The 25180-nt window shown below is 36.6% G+C and overlaps 1 protein-coding gene across 5 annotated transcripts in view; it reads right to left on the minus strand.

The window, feature by feature from the left end:
• Positions 1-24: 24 nt before the first annotated feature.
• FSIP1 (fibrous sheath interacting protein 1) overlaps positions 25-25180 on the minus strand; it is a 98578-nt gene continuing 73422 nt past the window's right edge. For 4 of the 5 annotated variants that reach the window (XM_080396445.1, XM_080396446.1, XM_080396443.1 and 1 more), the window contains one exon: positions 9451-10893. In XM_080396445.1, the coding sequence (XP_080252571.1) occupies positions 10318-10893 (576 nt within the window). In that variant the 3' untranslated portion in view covers positions 9451-10317. Of the gene's footprint in view, positions 7059-9450; positions 10894-25180 lie in introns of those variants that run through there. The other variant, XM_080396444.1, reaches the window with a different exon arrangement.

The following is a 25180-nucleotide window of genomic DNA, read 5'->3' on the forward strand; positions in this document are numbered from 1 at the left end:
TTCATTTCAAATTTGCTTTGAACTCTTTACATTAAATCTAAGCCAAGGAGCTGTACCTCAGCTTTCACCCTAGCTGCTAACAGGCTGCAGCTGGATGGCACAGACAGCTGGTAAATTCAATGCTGGAGCCCCAGCCATGCTGCCCTTAATACAGCCACGGGCAAAATACTCTTGAGGGATCTCAGTTATTCCCCAGCCAGGCTGAGCCCCTATTTCTTTCTTTCACCTGAGCGGAGGCAGTGTGATGGCTGTCTGCAGGGGTACATGAGTATCTGTTCGCATCTCCTCTAGGCTGAGGCTGCTCCTGTGCTCAAAAAGCTGATGATGTGGCACTATACCAACTGCTGAAACATGCTGCTAAAAATAAAAGCAGTTAAGACTAGTTATTCAGTCTCTACTTACAGAAGCAGTTTGTCCCATGAGCCCTTTAGCAAAGCTAGGTGCAGTACTAGGAGTGCTAGATCTCCATAAGTAGCACATTTAGGGGAATCTGCAGATATACAAAATTAATTTTTACATCTCTTTTACCTAAGGATGAAAAAGTCTTGTTATATGAAGGGGGGGGGTCTATTTTTTCTGTCCCTGAACTTTTAAGGCCAGTCCTGTCCATTTTATTTTATTCCACTGAGAACAAGGAGAAAAAAAGAAAAAGAACTCCTGACCTGTCATTTCCAAAACATGAGCAGCTGCTGAATTTCTGCCGTTGTCTGCTTCACTTCTCTGCAGACAGACATTCTCCTGTGGGAATGCACCGCCGGCATGACCCTGCGAGCTCTCCCCGGTGGCGGTGCCACCCGCCTTGCTGCTGCGGCCTCGGACTCTCCGCCTGCCTCCCAGGGGCACCACGAAGAATGAGAGCCACAAAAAAACCCAAAGTTGCCACCTGGAGAAAGCTCTTGGGACTTGTAGGTAAAATGAGATACTCAGGATTTAGAAAGCCAATCAATTACATGGACAGACGTATCTATCTCCGGAGATACATATCGGTCTGATCAGCAATTTCGAAAAGAGAACTGCTGCTGGTGGGAGCAGGCAGCCTTGGCAGCCCATCCCAAAGGCCCCGTCTGAGCCCAAGCCAGACTCTCAGGCTAATTTACATTTATGTAGCTTATATCAGTGCAGAACCTGAATTGGGAATGATAGATACATAACTTAGAATTATAAAGGCAAGACGTATGCCTTGTGTTAACTCATAGGTTAAGTCCACCCGCCTGTTGCTTGGGGAGCGTGCGTACAGTGGGACAGCTATAGTTGAGGTAAGTTAGGCCTGTGCTTGCCCAAAGACATCCCTGTCAAAGAAAAACTAAACAGGGAAAGCGTGGAAGATGGCCACGTTTCACAGGGCAAAACCTCCACAGGTGAAGCCTGGCGGGAGTATGCTGTTCCCAGCCCCCTGGGGACTCACCCGCAGGACACGTAAGCATACCAGCTGATGCATGCCACTTCCAATGTTAGTGGGTACTTGGCCAACCTTTTTCCATAGATAACCTTTGAGTTTCATGCTATTGCAGAGAGTATAATGTTTTCTTACCATAGCACGCTCTTCTCGGAGCCCATGCAAATGCAGTAGCTTAAGTTTTCAAGTGGTCACCTGCATCAAGCCTACGTTCAGGAGGTGCAGTAGTTTAACCTGCAGATATTAATAACTTACGGGGATAAAGACTGAGATAACCATAGCAAGATCTGCACCTTAATGACAACAGTGCACTTTTTACTGATACTGCCATGAATTTGTAGTAAATAAAAAAAGTCCATAGTGTGGTAATTGGCTGATTTTCAACATAAATTCATTTTGGAATGGATTTCTGAAATTATAGAAGAAAGCATCTTAATATATTCACAGGGGGAGTTCTAGCTCTTATTTTTTTTCCAAGACAGAAAGAACAGGTGCACAAGTTGTGTGAATATTTAAGTGGATTTATAACCAGAAGAAGAGAATTCATTAGAGAAAAGTGTTTGGCAAGCAAAAGTCTTAAAGACAAAATCTTCCACAGGAAATCCATAACATTAGTCAAGTTATCCCAGAGAAACTTGGATTTTCAAATTTAGACGAATCCCAGGAAGCCCAGCTATCATTTGTCTTTAATTTCAACTGCTTTCAGATTCAGGGACTGCTAGCCTAGGCAACACATACAAGAGCTAAACCGAGAGCTGCTTAGATACTGCGCCAGTCTCCCTTGATGACTCCACTCAGAAAGTGCTTACAGACAGACCATTACATTATTATTGTAAAATTAGGGTAGAATGCCTCTGGCAATACCCTTCCCACCAAAACTATGCATACCAAATACACAAAGCAAACAATAGGAAAATAATGGCATAGAACAGTACTTCCACAAGAAGACAGCAAATTTTTAAGTGGGAAAAGAAGTTCTAAATACAGAATACCTGCCTATAAATCTCAATTATTCATGCACTTCAGCACTCTATAAAATTAATACACACTTGTGAATATTCCAGTTTGCTGGGGTTTTTTAAAGCGTAATAGATAAGGTACTGCAGATTCAATTCCAAGCAGTGAACTATTTCACATAGACTTAAATGACAGGGAGCCTTTTATTCTAACTACTGCACCTGGATTCCAGCCAATCCCTCAATGAAACGTATAATTGGATAACTGTAGGTTATAGCATTAGTAGTATTCAAGCATCTCTATTCTATTTAAAAAGGAAACCGTTTTCCTGACCTTTAAATCTTGCTACAAATAAGAGAGCAATTATTTCTCAATAAATACATCTGCTGAAATTTTTTTTAAAAAGAAAAAAAATGAGTTGTTATTTTTCCTAGATTACAAAACCCTTCATAATTTAGAAACTTCCCAAGCATCTGCCAAACCACCTTGTCTTCTGCATCTAGCCTTCAAACTGTGAGACTCCCAGAGGTAAGGGTCTTTTTTTTTTTTTTTGTAACTGGGGGAGGTAGCAATCTTGGAAGTGTAAACATCGTAGCAGATTTTGCACCTAAAAGCCAGAAACAGAGATGTAATTTAAAGCTGTGGTTAGAAAGTCCTTCTAAGAAGTGTAACAAAGAGAAGAGGTGCATTGTCATAATTTGCTGAAATTTTGTCTAGAAAATGAGGGGGGGGGGTAATAAAATGTAAAAATTCTTATCATTATTGAAATTACAGAAATTGAGCTGCAAACAACAGCCTCTCACCAGCCCTCCCTGATTTGGAGGTAAAATCGCACCCTTTCTAGCACATGAATTACTGGCATACTTTTTTGCACTTCTAGACCAGCCCTCACTACTCTGATGACATGTTTAAGCAGCCCTTTCCTCTCTGATCTATGCAGCAGATAATTTTTCCACAGCCTGTTTTCACTCTGTGCGCAGCATGTCCACTGGCGCTGCAGGAGTTCTGCTCGGGAAGTGAGAGGGAAAGCATGCACTACAGATGCACAAAGTAGAGATCGCCTGGCTGGGAAAAAAGCATTTGGCTGAGAATTTTTATGGGACATTTTCCTCTTTTTTTTTTTTTTTTTTTTATGATGAAGCTGGAAGTTTTTTCACACCTTGATAGAATTACTTTAATTTAAACTGGAAATCAGGACGTATAAGAACAACTTCACTCTTTTTATCACTGCTGTCTATAGTCAACAAACTTTTTTTTAATCAGGATATTTAGTCTGTCACTTCTCTTTGAAATGGAAAAGACCCTCAACAGCTCTAAATCTGCATAATAACTGTAAAACTGGACTGAACTTCGAGTACCATTGCAGTAAATCAAAACTATAGTTCTTTAAATCATCCTACTCAAACATACGTATATATAGTACATATTGTATATAATATATATTAATACATATAATTTATATACATTTATATTTATACACATATGATTCATTAAAATGGTTGACTCAGCCTTATTTTCTTCTTTCAGATGAAAACATGGTTTGTAATTTAAAATACAAACATGCAGCATCAAAATATACACACTGAACTAAATCAGTACTAACAGCTGAGCACTGACCGCTATGAACACCAGCACTGTATGTATATCTCTGAGGAGTCTCAGTGACAATGACAGACTGGTTTGGTCACATATTGCTCAGCAAACAGATGCAAGCACACCTCAATCTTCACTTCATAGGTATGTTACTTTCACCAATCTGAAGTTTTTGGAACAAAATGATCTACCTTGTACTGTAAAATCATAGTGGGAAATACGGAGCACAAAACTACCGTGCATACACAACCTTTCTTATTCCTCAATTTAAAACATCCCAAAGCCCAAAAGTGAGAACGATAACTTTAAAAATCAGTCTGCCACGCTCTGCTGTTTCGGGACGAACAGAGCTAGGGAAGACTTGTAAAGAAGCTAGTTATCAGAATCTTTTACCAAATACAACTGACGCTGAATGAAGGCATGTATTTAGGAAAAGCTGTTTCCAACTCCTGAGTTAAGCTGCAAATGAAAATTCATTTAAATACCCTGCTGCATCACACCCCGAGAAGCCGCCACATTCCAGTGCAGCTGGAATTCCAGTGGCGAGCCCGACAGAGGGGTTATTGCAGGTCACAATAGAGAGACACTGGAAAAACAAAGAAAAACCCATGAATCCTCCCGGGCTCAACTTTCCTTTTACCCTGATATTGGTGATGTTTCAGCAAATGACCTTGTCACTGTGTTTTAGATAGTACCTCCATTATTCTGTACCTTATACCAGTGACCGACCATGTTTTCCTAAATAATTTTTTTTCCTACAGTTTTACTTAAAAATGAAAATAAAGGAGGGCTTGAAACTGATATTTCACCTGTAACATCAAGCAACAAATAAAATCTTCCCAGAGAACCTGCCATTTAATATAATGCAGTAGAAACCAAGCACAACAAATATTAGGTCACTAATTTTTGACAGTGTCCGAGTTTGGGTATCAGTCCTATGCGCCCTTGGAACAGCTTTTCATGAGCACTGGGTCCCTGTGGTTTGCAGTGACTACAAACACTGCAGGGTGCTCGGCACTTCCCAAGTCCCGAAGTGAAGTAAGAGAGTCCCTGTTGGAATATACACTTCAAGTCAATAGTCATTCAAACTTACTTGCTTGTCCCTGAAATGCCAGATGTGAATAAAAAGTTGGCTTCACGGCTTCAGGACTTAGTCAGCGACAGGCTCTTCCTTGAGGGTGCTGGGAAAAGCTTCTTTGTAACAGTGAGAGATTTAAGGTAACAAATACACCAGAAAAGTAAGAATTAAGTAGTATTTCCCTTCATATACATTGTAGATATTCTACATAAAACCTTGAAATAGAATTTAGTTTTCTTCAAAAACTACCCAAGCACTTTAACACTGTTTTTGAGGAGGACTCTATAAAACACAAGTTCCATGTGAAAATAACTGGACTGTGGAAAGATTACAGCCAGCGGACAGTCCTGCATGAATATCACACAGGCACAGAAAATACTCTTCAAAAAATACTTGTTGGTACTGCTTTGATTACATATATGGTAAAGAAATTATGACCCAGGCTTAAAATTTTTAAGGAAGACAAGAAATACATCTAGGTGAGATTTGCAGAGCTCCATGAAACATGCTTACAGCAATCCTCTGCAGAGCAATGGGACTAGGCAGAACATCCAGGATCAATGGGTTTGTTATTGCTGTTGCAGAACAGGTAAAAATATCAGAAAATGAAACAATAAATAGCACTTGCTTGTCACAAATATAATGTCCCGTTGATGTTTTTATTTAAAAGAAAGTAGGCTAGATTCTGATCCCTGACATATCCAGAGAATTACCACTTCCTCAGGAGTGTACATCCACTCAGACTGGCAACTCTAAATGAGATTAAAATCTGTGCCAATATGTGCATTAATTTAAACATTCAGATTAGTTCAAGTAAGCACTATGCATAACACAGCCATTGTGTAGTTAACATTCTATTCATACATCATTTCTTGTTGAAAGTTAAATGGCTAGTACAGTATCTGAGAAATAATTTGTCCTTTTAGTTTGTGTCAAATGAGAGTTTGTCAATATGAAAATCTGTTGAGTTTTCTCTGCTAGGATATCTCTGTCCCATCAAAAAAAACCCCAACCTTTTAAAGAGAACCATGGTTGTGGTTTTTTTCATGTCTTCTTATTCTGACACTACAGTGCATCAAATAAAAAACTAACCATCAGCTCAGTAAATAAGTAGAAAATTCAGGAGAAACATTAGGTAAAGAGTATATGATTATTAACTCAAACACAAAACAGCTGTATTACCACCCCCACCCCCAGCTAGGCATCACTATAAGGTTTCACAATGCAGTAACTGCTAGGGCAAACTCCTTCACTTTTAATCACACCAAGCCTTCACAAGGGACTGCAATCTTTCATCATTCAGCTCCATTTCTTAACTAGAGGATAAGACTGCTATATGGTCACCATCTTCACAGGGTCTAGAATGAGACACAGCTGAGCAAATGGGTGCTGATATTCCGAACCAGCAGAGGACTTGTGCAAGTCTCCTTCAATCAAACAAGTGGTCCAGCAGACAGCCCTGGGGCAGGAAACTGGGTACACGTTGGGTCCTTCACTGAGCCAGGGCTCAGCAGTCAGACAGGCTGCAAGCTCCAGCAAACCACTGCGATAACAGAGGCCAGGTTTTAGCTAACTTCATGAAAAAAGTAGATTGTGTGTAAGGGAAGAAAAATAATTATGTTCATTTCACATCCACTCTAGTAAAGTCTCATCAGAAGAAACTGAACTTTGCAAGTTTTATTTTACACTTTTCATGAAGAAAGACATACACATCTATCAGCTGCACAGCTACACAAATGTGTATGTACATTAATTTATTAGATAGAACTCTCCCAGGAAATTTAATGAAATGCAACAGTTCATTTTGAAATCAAACTCCAATAACATATGATAATGACAATAATAATTATCTCTCAAGAATAAATCAGCTAATGGAACAGTTTTCAATGACAATAATTCATTCCCTTCAGGCTGTCAGAAATGATACTGCATCAGTATAATATCACCGATGGAGGTTTAACCACACTTTCAGAAAAATATTGGTGTAAAGAAGTATATAATCACTCTCCCCTCAACTTTCAATCTTCATATCATCTGTAAAAAAGACAAGAATCGTATGGTGAACTGCTGTAAGCACAATACTTATTTGCAAGATGAAACAGCAACAACAGTTTGTGATACAACTACTACTTAAAACTTACGAGAGGAAAAAAAAAAAACCCTTGAAATAATTACCAATTGGTTCATATAACTGAGAAATAGCAGCCTTTTCGTATCTGTATGTAGGTAAGTCTGTCTTCTGTTTATCTCAGTAAACATCACTTACATTTACATGCATATGACCCTGATGTAGATTACTGCTTCTGTGAAGAAACAGGAATTACTTATATCTGAAGGCACATGAGAGTTTCCTTCAGAAATATACATACACAAGAGTGTGTGTGTGTGTGTGTATGAGTTATGTTAATAATTATGCTTTCCTTAAAATACATACAATGTATTACAGTAAATCTGTATCATAGAGTACAGTACCATAATGACTAAATTCTGCTAAACCAGTTTCACAGTTTTGTTTGCTTACACAGCACTACACAGCTTAAACCACATGTAGCAGGCCAGAAAATCCAGCTATTTACAGAAGATTGTGCATACATATTTAAATGCCCTTTAGAATTAAGACCATAACAAAGTTCAACTATGTAAATGTCTCTTAAAGATAAAAATAACACCTGACACTTCTCACACCTTCATCTGCAGATGTGTTTGCCTTAAACTGGACTCCACTGGGATCTCCTTCCTCAATGCAACTGGCACATCTAATCATGTCTGAACTAACAACAAGGTTACCTATAGAATACATTAGGCAGCTTTATAAATTTGATAAACATCACAACCTTTTGCTTATGGCCAGGAATAGTTGCTTAAGACAGAACTGAGTCACCTTTGCAGGAAACAATTTTATGGAAAGGTATTGGGGTTTTATGTTTTACGCTGTACACTTGCTCATGAGCAATATATTGACAAAAATAATAAGAATGGACTGCTATCTAATTAAATGCCAATATTGGATGTATGTTTTAGCATGAGAGTTATTAATGGAATACAATAAATCTGACTATAATTAATTTAAGCAAGTTTATGGATAACTGCAAAATATTTAGCACTAATGTAAAAACAATTACAAACCTCTGAAGCGGGTTTTATTTTCCACTTACTTTTACTGTGCCTAAAGATTACCTGTTTACACCATTTTAAAAATCAGACACTGATGCAAAGACCCAAAGCCTGATGAGGCTACATACCTGTAATTATATCCTTGGTTTCTTTTCAGGTTTTTAGTGAAAAGGATGTAGAGACTGAAAATTCAGAACACTTCCCCACCACCACCCAAATAAAATAAAAAAAAGGTAAGCAAAATGAACCCAAGATGTTTATCAGCCATACAGATCTGAGGTCTTTATGCTTGAACATTACTCAGCCACTAGTGAATACAGAGTATCAAAACACCCTATTGCATTGCTATGACACAATGCATGATGATGGCTCAAAGATTATTATGCAACAAACATTAACGCATTCACTTTAAAGACTTTTACCATGAGATGTCCTATACAGAAATTTACTTAATAGCTGAAATCTCCTTTCTCTCTTGTGCAATAAAATTACCTCATAGTGACTATGTCTACCCCAACAGGTATAAACAGTTACCTGCTCACTTCACTGCATAGTGGCTACAGTGCATGATGTTCTGCTCAATTTAACACATCCCATCTTAAAATACACTAAGAAAGAGAGGTGGTAGCTGGGGCTCAGTCACACTTGACTCTGACTGTACTACATCTCTTCAGACTAAAGGAAAACTTTAATTCATGTGAAGGCAGCAAGTTAAACCTGAGTTTTTCTCACTGTTGATTGCTGCAATACGTTGTCATGTTACTCCTGCATAAGATCAGGTTGCCCCAGCACAGCTCATTCTCCGTGCTGTTCGTTACCACCACTGCCGCCTTACTCTCCTCTAGGACAGACCAATTCTTGCTTCCCTTGCTCCACTCTCCTGATGCTTGTGTCTTCATGAAGTACAAAGCTGCTGTGTGGAGTTAGATGAAAACTAACTTACCAAAAAAAAAACCCAAACGCAACCTTCTCTAGAGGTATCATATTCTTATTTTCTTCCTATTGCAACTATGGCCTAAACCTCATAATGGGCAAATATGGCAGGTGAGTCTGGATACCAAGTTTGTCTGGCAGTGTAAAAAGAGCAATAACAGGCCTTCTTGGTTTTGGTTAGGTGGAATCACTCTGAAAAAAATATTAACATTGCCTTCACTGTAGAAAGGTTAAGTGTGAACAATCAAAAAAGCATTTGTGATCATAATTAAGAAATTACAACGTGGTAAAGAGGTATTAGGATGTTCTTTTAAATTACCAATGAATGTGAACAAGCGTTTCTCCAAATTCAGAATAGATTACCAGTACAACAAAGGTCTACCTTGACAAACCTAGCAAAATTTATTGATTTTTAATACAATTAAACTATAGCACTTCAATCACAAACTTCATACTGTCAGAAATTTTATGAAACAAATGGAAGATGTCAATGTACCTGCCTAAAATCTGGCTTATATGAACAGTTGCTTTCTAGAAAGAGAAGTGATCTTATGCTGAAAATATAAATGTAGATTTAGATTACAGTATCACTATATAATTTAAAAAATCACTATTAAAAATTGCACTTAAGTAAAGGACATAAAAACTAGAGACACTTCCAAAATATTTTTATAGTACCAGACAGAGTAAATTTAATCTTTTGTTGGTTAAAGTCTATTCTTTCTTTCATTGAACTAAAAGTAACTTAAAGAAACTATGCAGTATTTATTCATTTTGGTATCTTCTATGTGTAAATTTGAACTCCCTGAAAGAAATTCATTATTTTTAATGTAGGTAGGTCATGTTTGTTTCTATATTACCAAGTCTACCTTATTAAAAAAATTCAAGAAACACTTGGATGTTTGTGTGAATCATTACACCAACTACTGGGAGAATATTTGCTCTCCGCATAACAGTGAACATGACTTTCGACTACCAAAAAGGTAATCCGTATGTGTTGTCAACACTGTTTTCCAGTTGACAGAATTAATCAACATCAATATTATATTTCATAAGAGTCCTAGTCTTATAGTCAGCTATGTCAGGGCAAGAATTTTAATAAACATTCTGTTATTTTGTGTGTATTATTTCTGGGCCAGTTTTATGTTTTATAAAATTACATCCTTGCCTCACCATAACAACCAGTGTGTATTGGTGCATACCTTTGGTGAGAACCTGCTTGCTTTTTTTCATCATAATCAAAAGCCTATTCTAAAGGGTTGTTAAGAGTCTCACCTCCTTTGGTTTGCAGTGGTATGCTGAGAATGTCAGCCTCCGTGGATGGCTCATTGTTCATGCTGATGCAATATAATGGTTCACCCAAGAAAGAAGGTTTCTTCAACCTTTTTGTGTTGAGTGCTCTTGACATAAAGTAACCTTCAGTAACACTCTTATCACCCATCTTCTGTAAACCTTCTAGGTCATCAGGTTCCTCTGTTTGGGCCAATGAATCCTTTGATAAGTGACTATCAGCCAGTGCTTTGCTGATATAGTAGCCAGGGATTTCACTCTCTGCATTAACACATAAGCTTTTGTCTCCAAGTCCAGCCTTTTCCTGAGCCATTAACATCCCTACAATATGGTCTTCAACTAACATTTTGGAAAGAGTAGATGTGGAGTGAAGAGTGGAGTCTTGACTTGTGTAACAAGGGGGACTTAATCCAAAAGAAAGAGATTCCTGAGACTTTGGCATGGTAACGTTGCTTATTGTTCTCTGAGGCTGCATACATTCTTCCAGAAGGGTCTTAAGCTGCTCTTCAGAGAGGCCCGTTTGTTCTTCAGTCTGAAAAAAAAGGGCAAGAATTTCTTCTGTCAAAATATAATTAATGAAAAGCAGCGCCATAAAACACTTTGAGAGATACAAAAGCACTGGCAGAACTCTTAAACTGATAGCAATGTTTTTCAATTCAAACTGAATTTACATATACATTTACACAATTACATTATTTATGTAACATCTTCACTAGGTTCTAGATAGATTAGATGCTGAAAGTTAGGAAAGAAGTCTGATACCCACAAGACACTGAGAGGCCTTTGATTTTGGTCAGTCTTCCGCTAGATATCACGGCTTTTTAATTACCAAAACACATACTTTTTCACATATCTCGGTGTGTTGCATATACATACAGACACACACTCACACTTTAGTTACCGAAAGCAAAACAGCACATTGCTAAAAGACTTTCAGCTGTTGGGGCAACACGTCTGGGGTCAAAAATGGTTTTGGACAGCACCAGCCCACAAAGACCGTCAAATATTAACTGAAGTATTCCCAGCCACTCACTGTAGAAATGCAACACAGCCTCTGTCAACCATATCACAAAAAGCATACCAGTTACTCATCTACAGGACCTACCTCGTCGAGTATATCCCATGGCATGTGACAGAAGAAAGCCTCATCTTCTGTACAAGAGGTTTAGTGCTTTCTACAAGCTGTCACTGCTTGGATAGCTCACAGATTTATCTTTTCAGGCAGTTTCTTATTCAGACAGTGGCACACTCTCATCATTTTTATCATGCAGATTTTCTTTACTGGACATTTCTTAAAATTTGATATTAAAGATAATGACTGATACTAGGTGGTAATGGTGAAGAATGTCAAATGACATTTTGCTTAAGGAAGTCCGCAATGGGGAGTTATTTCTAGCCTTTATAATCTTTAATGCTCCTTGGTAATACAGACGCACAATACCCCCTGACAACTGAAAGATTATAATGGAATGTACCAGACATATTTTAGATATGCATAACACATTTGCCCATGAAATATGAGATATAGAAGATATAATAATATATATTATAAATATTATAGATACTGTGCAACATTTAATGTAACAAGATGCTTTCTACTATCAAAACCTTGGTTTTACCCAGCCTCCAAGAGACAAAGGATCAGATCACTTCAGTGATTTATGTCAAACAACAATTGTATTCACTGTGTAATGACTATTAGAATTTACCTCACATTGTGTAAAGCATGGAGCTACTGTAATTTCAGAGGAAAGATCAGTATCAGATGTCTAGCTGATTTTTTTTCTCCCTAAAGGTCTCTTATCCAGCTACAGAATATGACCTGGAGTATATAGGTCATATCCTGTAGTTGGACAAGAGTGACGTCACAGGAATGATATGACCATGTTGGACGTATATGACATGAAGAGATCACAGCCTAAGTAGCACAGGATGTATGGATTACACCTGAAAACTGTTCATGAATGGGGACAGTTTTCAGTCAAGAAGGAAATAGTATTTTTTCATAAAACTTGTTGTGGCTATTAAAAATTACAAGGCAATACTACACAATGAACAAGAAAGCCATTTTAGGTTACTTTCAGTCATCATTCTGTATTTACATGTTCAAACATTAATAACAGCTAATTACCACTACCATAGATTACAGTTCAGGCACTAGCTTATGCACTTAAACTCAGTTTTATAGATTCATTTAACCCATTAGTCTTTTCCTCCAAAGACCAACTTCCTTCCCAAAGATACTTGGAGCTCACTTTCTACACATACAAAAAAAGACAACTGCATTAAAGAAATTGATATGTTAAGGGCTTTGAAAAAAACAAACCAAACCAAAAAAAGAGCATTGACAGACTATCATTACATATAGAGAGCTTTATTTAGATGAACATAATTATGTAGAGATTCAGCTAATCTTGGTATCAATCAAAGTACTTCTGATAATATAACTGAAATCAAACCATAACCTTATGCACTTATTTAGGTAATAACGAAAAAAATTATGACCTCTTCAAATTTTTCTCAGGCTTTTAAATTTTAATCCTAGCGCAGAAAGTACTCACTGATGAAAAATAAGTCAGACAGGGAAAAACAATTAGGAGCAAAACTCATGACAAATCAAAAATGAAACATGGAATTTTTCAAATTTTCACTCTCAGTCTAATCTACTAGCCCATGCTGAATTCCTTACATTCCTTGAAGGAGTATTTTAACTTGCAGGACAACATCTTTTTACAAGTAGTCATTATTAGAATGGATTTGCTGTAAGAAACGGGATGCATTCACTCAGTCAGAGCTTCACAGTAACATAGTTATACCACTACTGGAAGCACAGCTGCATCTAGAGTAATCCACAGAGCAGAACATTATGCTATGTAAACATAACTATATTTGTATCACAGAAGATTCTCACATCTGGAAACCCACATGGATTCCTAACTTGTTTTTGAGTGTGTGGTTCTATAGTAACATATTTCAAACTCTTAGCCAAGATCATTTGGTGCCAATTTTCTAATTTTCTGTTAATGACAGGGCAATTCACTCACTGCAGAAAGGAATTCTGCATCTGGAGCAAATGAATGAGTACAAAATGAGCACAGGGAGGAAGATCATCTGGTCCTGCTTTTCTTTTGTCTTTTTATTCCCCTCATCCCCACCCCATTTATCTGCAGTCTATTTTTCCTTGTCCAAATTTATTTTTTTATTTTTTTCCTTTCAGGAAAATCATAGGGCTTGTATTGACAATTAGCTCATAGATTACTGTGATTATTACCAGAGGGCTATGGGGGAAGATTTAGAGCCTAAGGCATATGGGGAGGGAAATGAGTATAACAGCTATAGAGTGAAAAAGTTTGGTAACTTGTGGGCTTGTTTTCCTCCAGAGTGGCAGGCCTGCAGGCAAAGCAGACAGTGTAGAGCATTACATATTTTTGTTCTTTATCTCTTCCTCCCTTTGGATTGTTTTTTAAGTCATGCTTGCAAGAATGCAAAGATAAGGAAAGAGAAAGTATTTAACACACCTCTCCAGAAATTACATTTTAAAGTATCAAAGGCTCACTGTTCACAATTTTCTTGTGCCAAAGTCATTTCAGGGTTAAGGGAAAAATATACAGCAGAGGAGAAGATAGCTTGCAAATAGCCATCAGTCATCCACTCAGCAGCAAGAAATTTACATTGCAATAGAAGCAGAAAGGCTGCTGTTGAAATCAGAAAAGTTAGTTTAGGGAAACATGTAATACCCTAAGGAGAGACATCTCACACCAAGAAAGGCTGTGCATTTGCAAGCAAATGAGCATTTTAGCTCACGGGTCACATAATACAGCAACTGTATTAGGATTTTGTAAAGTATACGTTTGCACACACCAGAAGAAATCCTGTCACAGCTAATTGTACTACTTTAGAGTCACAAGACTTGGAATGAGTAACACAGTCTCAGGGAGACACTAGATTCTACTTCTCCCAAGCTTTTACTGCCCCAAACTGTAAATAATTTATAACTCCTATACAGAAAAAATACTTCAAGTTATTTATTTAAAAATACAAGGATATAAATTAATGTAATTCAAAATACAGAAACAGCCCACTAGACAAGGGAAAACGAGCTATCAGGTCTGGTTCCCATCAGAAATTGGAAATCCTTTTAATTCTTCTGGCTAATTTTTAATAGGACATGGAGCCCTATTCATTTCCTAGGCTTTTTACCGTTAATGATCCAAAAAACTAAGGAGTTTAGGAGCTTGCTAATGACCTTTACTGTTTATGTGTGGCTAGTTTTTCCACACACTTGTAGCCCTTCTCTGACTGAAGTTTTCTTGTTCCTTGGTGACATGGGTCTATAGAGAAAATCTTACCGCATGTGGTAGGAATGCAAACTTATAGACTGCTGCGGACAGACCTGCTGTGACTACCAGCTCCAAGTTCAAGCTTTGGGCCTGTTTTCCACATCTACACATAACAGAAACAGACTAACATGGAAAGGCCTTATCAGATTTTAGCATGGAGAGAAAGTTAATATGTCAGGATTATTTCTAATTATAGTAAATAATCATAAAATGATACACAGTAAATGAACAGGCACTAGAAAGCCAGGACTATTTAAGGACTCACATCTACAAACGTATATTTTGTTGCTTATCAGAAAGTATTACAATCAACGGCTCTCACGATACTTTTTTTGCTTGAAACAATTTACTTTGATGCTCTAATTTACATTTTTACTGATGTGTAGGACTGCAACAGTCAATTCTAAAGTAACTGCTCTCTTCTCCTGATAAAAAGACTCCGTTTCAAGAGTATACTGATGTATTGAGACAACCTTCACATTTTTGACATATCAGGACAGGAAGGTTTTGTAAGTCTTAGTTATTTCATGACTTCTCAAACAGCTTTGAAATGGCAACCCTTGCCTTGTATCTCCACGCTACTCAACTCAGCATGTACCATCACCTTTAAGCATCACACTGAAGCACTTGCCTAGGAACAGTACTGGTCAGTGTTATTGTAGGATGTTATCGTGCTGCATACAAAACCAGACAAATCATGTCATTGTGGAAGAGCTTCTTACATTCCAGAAATGTTAAAGGCCCAAAGTTCTTTGGCACCATGAAAGTCAGGATTGCTGTTCATAACTTGTAAACTAATTTCAGTTATGGGAATATGTCCTCATGGGACTGTTGTGGGTTAACCCCAGCAGGCAGCTAAGCACCACACAGTTGCTTGCTCACTTCTCACCCCCCTGCCACAGTGGGACAGGGAAAGAGGAAAAAGACCAGTGTCCAGCCACTTCCTGAGAAAAAGATGGGTAAGTTTCTAGAACCTTCTCTTTTCCCTTTTTATTGCTGTGCATGAATTTATATGGCAGGGAATATCTGTTTGGTTAGTCTGGGTCATCTGCCATAGTACGTCCCCTCCCAGGGTATTGCACATCCCCAGTCTATTCACTGGGAGGGCAGAACCAGAAACAGAAGGCCCTGTCTAGCAACAGCCAAAACAGGGGTGTCTTACCAGTATTGTTTTGGTCACAAATCCAAAACACAGCACCATACTAACTGCTATGAAGAAAATTGACTCCATCCCAGCCAGACGCAGTACATCCACTTTTACAAAAATTCGGAAGTGTCCATCATGTCATGTTATGGCTTTTAGTGCTTGTTTGTTTGTTTTAAAACCACTGCCTCATGAGAAAGAGCTTAACAAATGCAAAAGAAAAGTTAACCTTTCCTCTGCAAGGCTATTTCAGAAGGTTTATTTCAGAATGTAATGAGAGAAAATGTAACTAGAGTAGATTGAAAACATGCTTACAACTCAGTAGAGCATATTTCTGGAGAGGGCAGTAATGTGTATTGATTTGATGGTGTCAAAAATTAAGACTGGAAGCTGAATAATGGATTCAGAAATTAAGAGCTCCTTGTGCTATGATCATGATTCACCATCTGGTGGCCCTGTGCTTATGTCTGGTTTGGGGACTTCTATACCGTTTCAGGAAAGACATAAATCTTTCAGAATGAACAGGATTCCTGAGCCAACGGAGAAATTCTCCTGCTTTTGCTCTTTTCCTTCTGCTATCTTTCCTTCTGTTAGTTACAATTTTCCCTTATTTTTTCCCGCTGTTTCTGTTTGTGTAAAGGCAGAATGAAAAGGTCTGGTAGTCAATTTTCTGTCACTGCTGCTGCTAAGAGCCAGAAAGCAGAAAGGACAGAAGTAACTAGGCAAGAAAACAAAAGCACCAGAAAAAAAAGAGATTAGTGAGCATCTGGTAACATCACTGTCTGAAAAGAAAATTCAACTTGTAACAATCATGAGCCATCAGAACCACAACATCAAAGCCATTATCAGCCTCATGAAATCATAAAACATCTCTATTACAAAAGTAATTTTAAAAGAGTATAAAATTTCAGAAAATAAAATGAACTTCATAATACATTGGAAATAAAAACCCTAAAGGATTTTTTTTCCCCTTTTCTGGCAAAGAGACATCTTAACAGAAATCAAAAGGAAACATGAATTTATACAATTTTGCTCTTACTTAGAGTAGCAAAGTAGGTGAAAATTGTGAAGAAGAGACACAGTAAGTGCAGCAGTTAATTTCTTTTTGATTTTTAAGATAGCCCACAGGTTATACAAGTAAAAATAATTATGACAAGTTCTTGCAGGCAGAACTAATTTAAACATGCATATTTTAGTCATTACAAAGAGGCATAATACTTGCTTTTATTTGATCTTTCTTAAAAATATCCAGTCAATGCTTGTGGTTTTAATGTGCAAATAATGAAAAATTATGCTTCATCAGCTATGCCACACCCTGTAGACATTAGGAGGAGAAACCAACTGGTTACCAGAGGTGACAGAAGTAGAAAAAAAGAGGAAGCTAAAATATCTTTTACAAGATATTTTTCTTCTCATTTGATACCATAGACAATAAGCTACATTACTCACAGGTGCAGAGTTTGCATGGTACTGCACCAGGATATAATGAAGAGGGTTTAATGAAGGTGGCTCTAAGTATGAATTTCTTCTTGGAAGCACATGGAAATAATTTTGTGACTTTTAAAGACCCAAAAAGCTTTACTTCTGAATTGCTACAAGTTCTACTTTTTACACTTAATTTTCTGACGTTTACTTCCAATTTTAGCTTCATTTCAAGGTAGCTTTTGATCTACAAGTTGTATAACATTTTCTAGGTGCCTGCATATTATTAGCAAGGAAGTTTTCACCTATGGATACCAAAATCTAAATTTGTGTGTCCTCACCAAAGTTTCAAGAACTTTGAAAATGTCTTTGAAATGTCACACAGGTTTAAGGTTTCTAATATTCCTATCAGACATGTATTTATTAGTAAAAAAATTATTTTTATAGTAATTTAAGATTGTGTAATTATTTTTTCTTAATTGCATATACATGCATTAGAGGAATATTAGGATTTTGAAGCTCTGCTTTCATCAACTGAACCATATATGGTGTTTGTAACCTTCAGACATTTACCAGTATTGGATTCAAACCTAAACAGTTAAAATACGAAAACACAACTCATTAATATCTGTATTGCCATCAGCATGCTGGCTTTTTCTGTCATTTTAGGAGCTAATATAACATAAAACTTATGCATCATGTTATAAAAGAAAGCTAAGTGAGTTCTGATTTACTGTTACAAAACAGTAAATTATTACAAAAACTCCTATATTTTATTACCCAATTAACTTATGAATAGTAGGTTTTACACAACAAAGCAAATGATTCACAAAGCAATATCAAAGGAAATTCTGAATATATTGTATATAATACCTAAATACAAAAGCAAATAAAGGTTAATAGAAATTATTTAGAATTATATTAGACATATTCTTCCTATTTACCTAATCTTTCAAAAAATACTGGTGAGTATGAAACTATCGCTAAATCTGGTAAAGTCTGACCTTCTTAAAACATAAACTATTATACATTAAATAAAAAACTATATGCAAGCAAAAGCAAGTCATACATAATGTTTTATTAGTGGCTGGGAATTGCTACTACCTAAGCAGCTGAGTCTGCTGAGTTAAATGAATTGATAAGTCAAATTTTTATAATTATCTTCTCTTTCAGAGGTACTAAGAGGTACTTTATGCATTTGAATTTACTCTGTTTTCTTTAATTCAATCCTGATTCATCTGAATTTGAGAAACCAAACAGGACAAGCAACTAGTTTTGATCTTCTGACGATGAATAAAAACAAATGCAAGAAGTGATCCGGTACTGTAAAACCACGGACTTTCCTGGCAATAGGATCAATACACTAACTGCAGTACTTTTAACAAGAAAGTAAGTAGTTTTAAACAGTTTTGTTTGTTTGCTTTTAACATTTCCAACATCATAATGATATCAGGTTCTGCCCAAGAGATATCCTAAGAAGTTATAATGTTATTCTATTCTCCCCCCTAACTGCAACCAGTGTTTGTAGTGTTCTTGTACTCTTGCCATAAGTTCCAAACCCTAGCTGTAATTGTATAGCATATTTGAGTTGTGTATATATTGTATTATTCAAAAAAATCATTAGTTAAATTTCAATAAACACTGTTGTCTTGCTGCTGAATTATACTCCAGCTTCCATCATAAGCAGCAGAGCACAAATTTCTAGTAGAGTGGGAATCATGAAAGGAAGAAGTTTTTATTCAGTACCTTTAATAGAACAAAAGGTAAGAACTACAGTTCTAAGTAAACATACGTTAAAGTGTGTAATTAAGCGTCCATAGAGTATATTTTCCTAGCTAGGGCAAAGATGTACTAACTTAATATAATGGGCATATTTAACTGAAAATCAACATATCCTGGTAGTAACTAAACAATAACAGAAAATTCTAAAAAAAAAATATTTAGAAAAATAATTTAAAAGGTTAAGAATTTTAAAAGCTGCATAAATAATGATGTAAAACCCCCCTTGATTTAAATACTAGACTATGATAGAAGTCTCTGATTTAGATCACTTTGAATTTAAAATCCATTTACTCCAAGGTTGTCAACAGATGTTTTGCAAGAACTCAGCTCTTCTAGCTTCAGATGAGTTCAATGTTTAGCTCATCTAATCTATGCATTTGTACTTTATATGAGTCACTGTATAACTTTTGTTCTCATTTCTAAAATCTTTCTCAACAAGTGGATAGCTCCCTGGTTTTAGAGCACTTTATTTCATACACTTGCAAGTATTCTTAGGTTAGAAAGCAAGCTGCTTTTAAATGAACACACTGAACGTGTGAAAAAATGTAAGACAAATTCCTGAAATGGTATTTATAATCCATCATTCTGAATAAGACTTTCATTTTCTAGCCTCTACTGAAGAAGTAGAATTTCTGCAGCCTAGGCGATTTAGCATTCAAAATTACTTTCCTAAACATCCCATTTTGTGTTTTTAACTGTTTATTATTAAGCATTTAACAGATTTCATTCCATAGAAATATCTTCCTTGAATATTATTAAGTTGTGGCTTTAATTTTCAGCAAAGCCAGTAGAGTAGACAAAAATGCCTTGATGTGGTTGCAGCTGTTTTCTGTTACAAAACTCCATTTATTTTTCTTTTTTTGGTCACATTGTCTTTCATTTTTCCAAGAAATGGATACAGTGTAGCATAATGGTACTACAGTATGTTATTATAGCTACTTTAAAATTTTGCAACAAAGTATCTTGAGATGTTAAGAACACTGACAGGTCTATAATTACTGGGGGAACAGAAAATACAAATAGCAATAAAACTAAGGGCATGGAGATCTGTTTGTCCATAACCTAAGAAACTTCACTGCAAGTGCTAAAACACCAATAAAATTAACAAAATGCCTCCATCCAATAAGAAGGAAAAGAGGGAAGCCACAAGCACATGATCTCGAAGACCTGTGTAGTGACCTTTATTAGGTGTAGTTCAGTCTCACTGAAAACAAGGACTGGCCCAAGAAGCAGTAAGCCATGAAGACTCATCAAAAGTAACTATAGTCAGAAGCTTAAAAAAACAACAATAGTTTATGTATTCCAGGAGTTCAGGCCATATTTTCTGATAATTCTTTAGGGATATCTTTTAAAGTGACCCTCCTTAATTGGCCCTGTGTATCAATAGCAACAGGCACCTCTGAATACTGACTTTTTCTATGTTAACATATATATGTATATGGTAGACCTGACCTGTGATATATATTCTGGAGACAGAAATGTTCTCTCCCAATAGCTGAAGTATACGATGTGAAGGAAGTTCTGCTATATGTGGAATAACAAGACACAGAAACCCACAGCGTTTCCTAGTGAAGGAGTAGTAGTATACAATCTCAGTTATCCAAGTCAAGGAACAAAGCATGCAGTTTCTTTCATAAATGTGGTTTTCTTACAGAGTTTTTGACTCTGTATGAAATACAGATGATAGTATTCCTTTCTTTGATTCACATTCATGCCACCTAAATAGAGAGCCTCAGCCAAGTGTGAATGTCAGCTGTAGTTCCCCAAGGTCCTCACAGGCAGCAGAGAGACACCGGCACCTCAGATTGTAATTCAACCCAACTAACACCTGAAGACAGAATGCTTAGAATTCTGCTTACAAATTACTGTTTTAAAACTGAAGCCTTTCCGACAATATGATTCAAACGATTCTAAGCAAAAAGACAAGAAAAGGGAAGAAGTAGAGATCAGTATTACAACAGAAATTTGGCAAAATGACAGAGGATTAGAAAAAGGTATATAAGACTACTTTTCAGAAACTTGTTTCTGAGAAATATGTTGAAGTACAGAATTGTAAAAACACCTAGTTTTAAATAACAAGGCCCATAATGTATCACACAAGCTTAGCTTTCATTGTCTTGCTGCGGTAGTCCACCCCACAAGCTCAATAAAAGAGCATGTACAGTATTGCCATGTACTGGCAAATGCAAGCACTCAAACACTGCGAGCCAGGACACCTTTCCAAAAATACCAGGTCTAGTACATCTGAAACTGCAATTTTTTTCTCCTTTTGATCTTTTAATTGTTACAGTTTTAAAGAAAGGCTTGGTTTTGTCTCTTTTTTAATAGAAGCAAAGATTTTAGTGCAATTATGGCACTGCAAAAATCAGGAGGTTTAACATACCAAAAATTACACAACTTGTGGGAAAGAGAAGTTGGCAATATTTGTAGTTATGTGAATTGCAAATATGTAATCCTACCTCACAATGGCAGAACTATTAAGTATCTTAACCAAAGAAAAAAATCAAGTTCCCATTTACTGCTCATGAAACGTTTTTGACCCTTTCAATTCGTGGCATGAATAATCACACTCACTTAGGAACATCCCATCTAAAATCTATGAAACTGTCATTGCCTTTTAGAGGAGAATCACTGTTCATGAGTATAGATAAATGAGTAAGGGTAGGGATAGTTTTGCTACATCTCAGTCTCTGCTTATGAGAGGTCAAAGAAAGAACTGATAAAGAATTTGATTTTTCCTTTTGTGTTTGGTGGGCCTTGTTGCCACACGGCAAGTGCAAAGTTTCAATAGGGATTGTCAGGTTGCAGCTGTGCTTGTCGGTGTGGGCACATATTTTACATAGTGCTGGAACAACATTTTTTTAGAAGAAAGAGAATAATGTAGAATCTATTCTAAAGAACAGAAGGGTGTTTTGAAATGAGATACCTGCATCTGGCTCTTCTATTTCTATTCAAAACGAAAACCCAAAAGCCTTTAGGAAGAATGTGATGAACAATACTGCCCCAGGGAAAACATTTTATTTGGAGTTTCAAGCCTGCCTGCACCCGTTCTTGATTTTGAGGAAGCAAGGGGGAAAATCCCTTCCGTAAGTACAAGAACAGGAGTTAAACCTTGAAACATCCAGCTATACATTACCAGAAAATTTAAATTTACCACATAACAATAAAAAAGCTAAGACTGAGATAAAACAAGTGTTGATCTATTATTATTACTTGATGCTTGACAAATGTCTTTAAAAAATTAGAAATGCAAAATGATAATATTATTAATATTTTTGTCTAAGTACAAAGGCCCCTCTTCAGAAAGTCTAGCTGTTAATGTAAACCTTAGTTTTGATAGTTTATTAAAACCCTGATTGTTTTTCCTCAGGTTTGTCTAACATATAGTAAATGAGCAACAGCACCAAAGACCATACTCCCTTGCCAAACTAGAAACAGAATAAACATTATAAGAGCAGGTAGGAGAGCCAACCTCCTCCTCCTCCTCCTTCTTCTGAGGTGACGAGGAAAAACCTCACAGTTACTTTCTGCCACTAAGTTTATAATACTTCTAAATTCTCTAGGCCTTAGAAATAAAAACCCCTTTCGGCATCTTCTGTTGTTCTTTTTCTCAACCACAGCTCCTTTCTCATGTCCCAGCACAAACATCTAGAAAAGTACACGCATTCCAAGTGTTGCAGTTCCTTATAGCTATTATCCTGGTTCATGTAAGCAGAAGCACAGGTATCTCCATACAGACAAAAAGCAAGAAAGCCTTTACTTGCTTTACAGAGACAGTGCGTTGATTTGACTATGGAAGCTATAGGCCAATAGGTACATAACTTAATGCTGTAAGCACATGGGTTTCCTTCCTTCCACTTATTTCCTGGTAAACCCATGCCTGGTAAGTAAGAGATGGCTACATGTTTGTAACTAGAAGCAATTATGGCATTCAACAGCTCACACAACCACACTGGGCAGGCTCCTGTACTTACTCCTCATCACCAAAGAGAATGTCACAAGCCAAGTGACAGATGTACAGGAAACCAGACAGCTCAAATAGCATACACTAATCATAACTATACCAGCTTTCCTGCACCAGGGGCAAAATACTAATTATGATCATGTAGAAATCTAAAGGCATTATAGTAAAAAGACACAGTTTAAAAAAATAATGTCTTGATATAGGAATATTTTAGTGTTTGAATGAAAAAATCATTTTCTGCAGAACATGCTAATATATAAAATGTAATTCAGAACAGCTGCATAAACACTGATTCTAAGAAATATTGCTTTTAGGAAAATTAATACAATCCTAGAAACAACAAACTAATTATCAAAATGTAAAATGGTACAGCTTCATGTAGCTTACAGAAGAGTTAATGTTTTGCAGTTTGAAACACATAATTGCTATAGGAATAGCTAAAATATATTTTTAAATGAAGCCTGGGACAATCCCCTTTATACTCATATATATATATATGTGATGTCCACCACTGCACAAAAAGCAAAAAAAAATCTAGTATTTCCCCTAATAAAAGACATGAAAGCACCAAAAGACTTATGTTTTTCAAAAGAAATTTATGTAAATTTATCATGCATTTGGGATACAGGTGACTCCTCCGGAGCTGGAGTCTGTCTTTTGCCCATGAAGTCAAAGTTCGTATGTCACTCATAAGATCTGAAAGATTAATTTACAAAAAGTCTGTGTGATCACATTACAAGGTCAATGGCTTAAACACAAAGCTCTGTGCACCCCAGTTGCGCTTGGAACTTTCTTTACTGCACTTTGGAATGTTTTTGCCCAGTTGCTTTGGTTAAAAAAAAAAAAAAAAACAAAAACAAAGTTCACAGCTGTGTTTCTGATGAATTAATGATGACATTGTTGTTTTTAGAAGACACTACACTACTCTCAGTTATGTGGAATCACAGCTACTGAATCAGTAGACAACGACAGAATCAAGTGTTTTGTGTGCTTCTCCCAGGCAGTTAGCAGAAAGCTACTTGTTCATGTAGGCTAATCCAGGTAGAGAGTTCATGTCGAAATACATTAAGAAAAAGACTAGATCATAACAGAAACAAAAAGTAGAAGCTTAGGGTGGATGATAAATATTTAAAAGTCATAACTTCTTCAATGAAGGACACTCACTGCTTAGATTAACATGCTTTTCCATTAAGCTTTTAAATATTTCAAACTTTTAAAGGAGTTTCAGGATAGACAGGCAAATTACTCAAGTTAAAGGTACTAAGATTCTGATTGAAACACAGTTCATATATCAAGCTAAGACAAATACAACAGACGTTCATAGAAAGATATACACCTCTGAAAACACATAGTTCAGCGGCAGTTTCTAGCATTACTATACTACGTAAGATGCAGTAAGAAAACACTAGAAGAGATGGAAGTTCTAAGTATCTGGGGTTTTTTATGTTAATAAAAATAACAAAAATATACATAATTTTCTAACCTGTTGTTGTTAGACACATAAAAATCTATATAAATACCAAGACAGGATACAACTGCAATCTGGAAGGATGATGCTGTGTAGTGGTATAGCCTCTGCAATGGGATTACAAGTGTGTATACCAGTTTGGCTGGCACAAACTGAGAGCTATATCTAATTGCCAAAATGAGTGAGTTTTAATTGAGAAAGACACATCATGGTTCTGAGCCACACAATGATATACTATCCTTTTCAGAGACATCAGAAATCCATTCCTTTTGGAATTTTAAGAATGAATTGTTGTGGATTCAACTGTAACTGGTCTGCCTGGCAGGAGATGCAACCAACTTGTTCTTGCCTTGTGAAATTTGTTCACACATGCATCCCCGAACAGTGCTAAGCACAACTTGATATGGGAATTCTTTTAATGCACCTGATGTATTTGATGTAGTCTATGTTTTACTTTATGCATTATTGGAAGTAAATTCCTTACGTGGGTCATTCATTTGTAGTTTCACATGAGCCAGTTTAATATTGCCTAGCGGGAGCAAAAGGCTGTAGGTCCCCATACTAAAAAGCCATAAAATGGAGTACAGAGAGAATAACAAGGTGAGGGACATAGGTATTTTTGTATTTTATCCTCAAACCACTCTTGGGAAAAGGGATTAAAGTGCTTCAGTCTCCCTACTCAGAGCTGGATGCGCTGAG

This window comes from Falco punctatus (genome assembly GCF_963210335.1).
Source record: "Falco punctatus genome assembly, chromosome: 7".
Lineage (NCBI taxonomy): Eukaryota > Metazoa > Chordata > Aves > Falconiformes > Falconidae > Falco > Falco punctatus.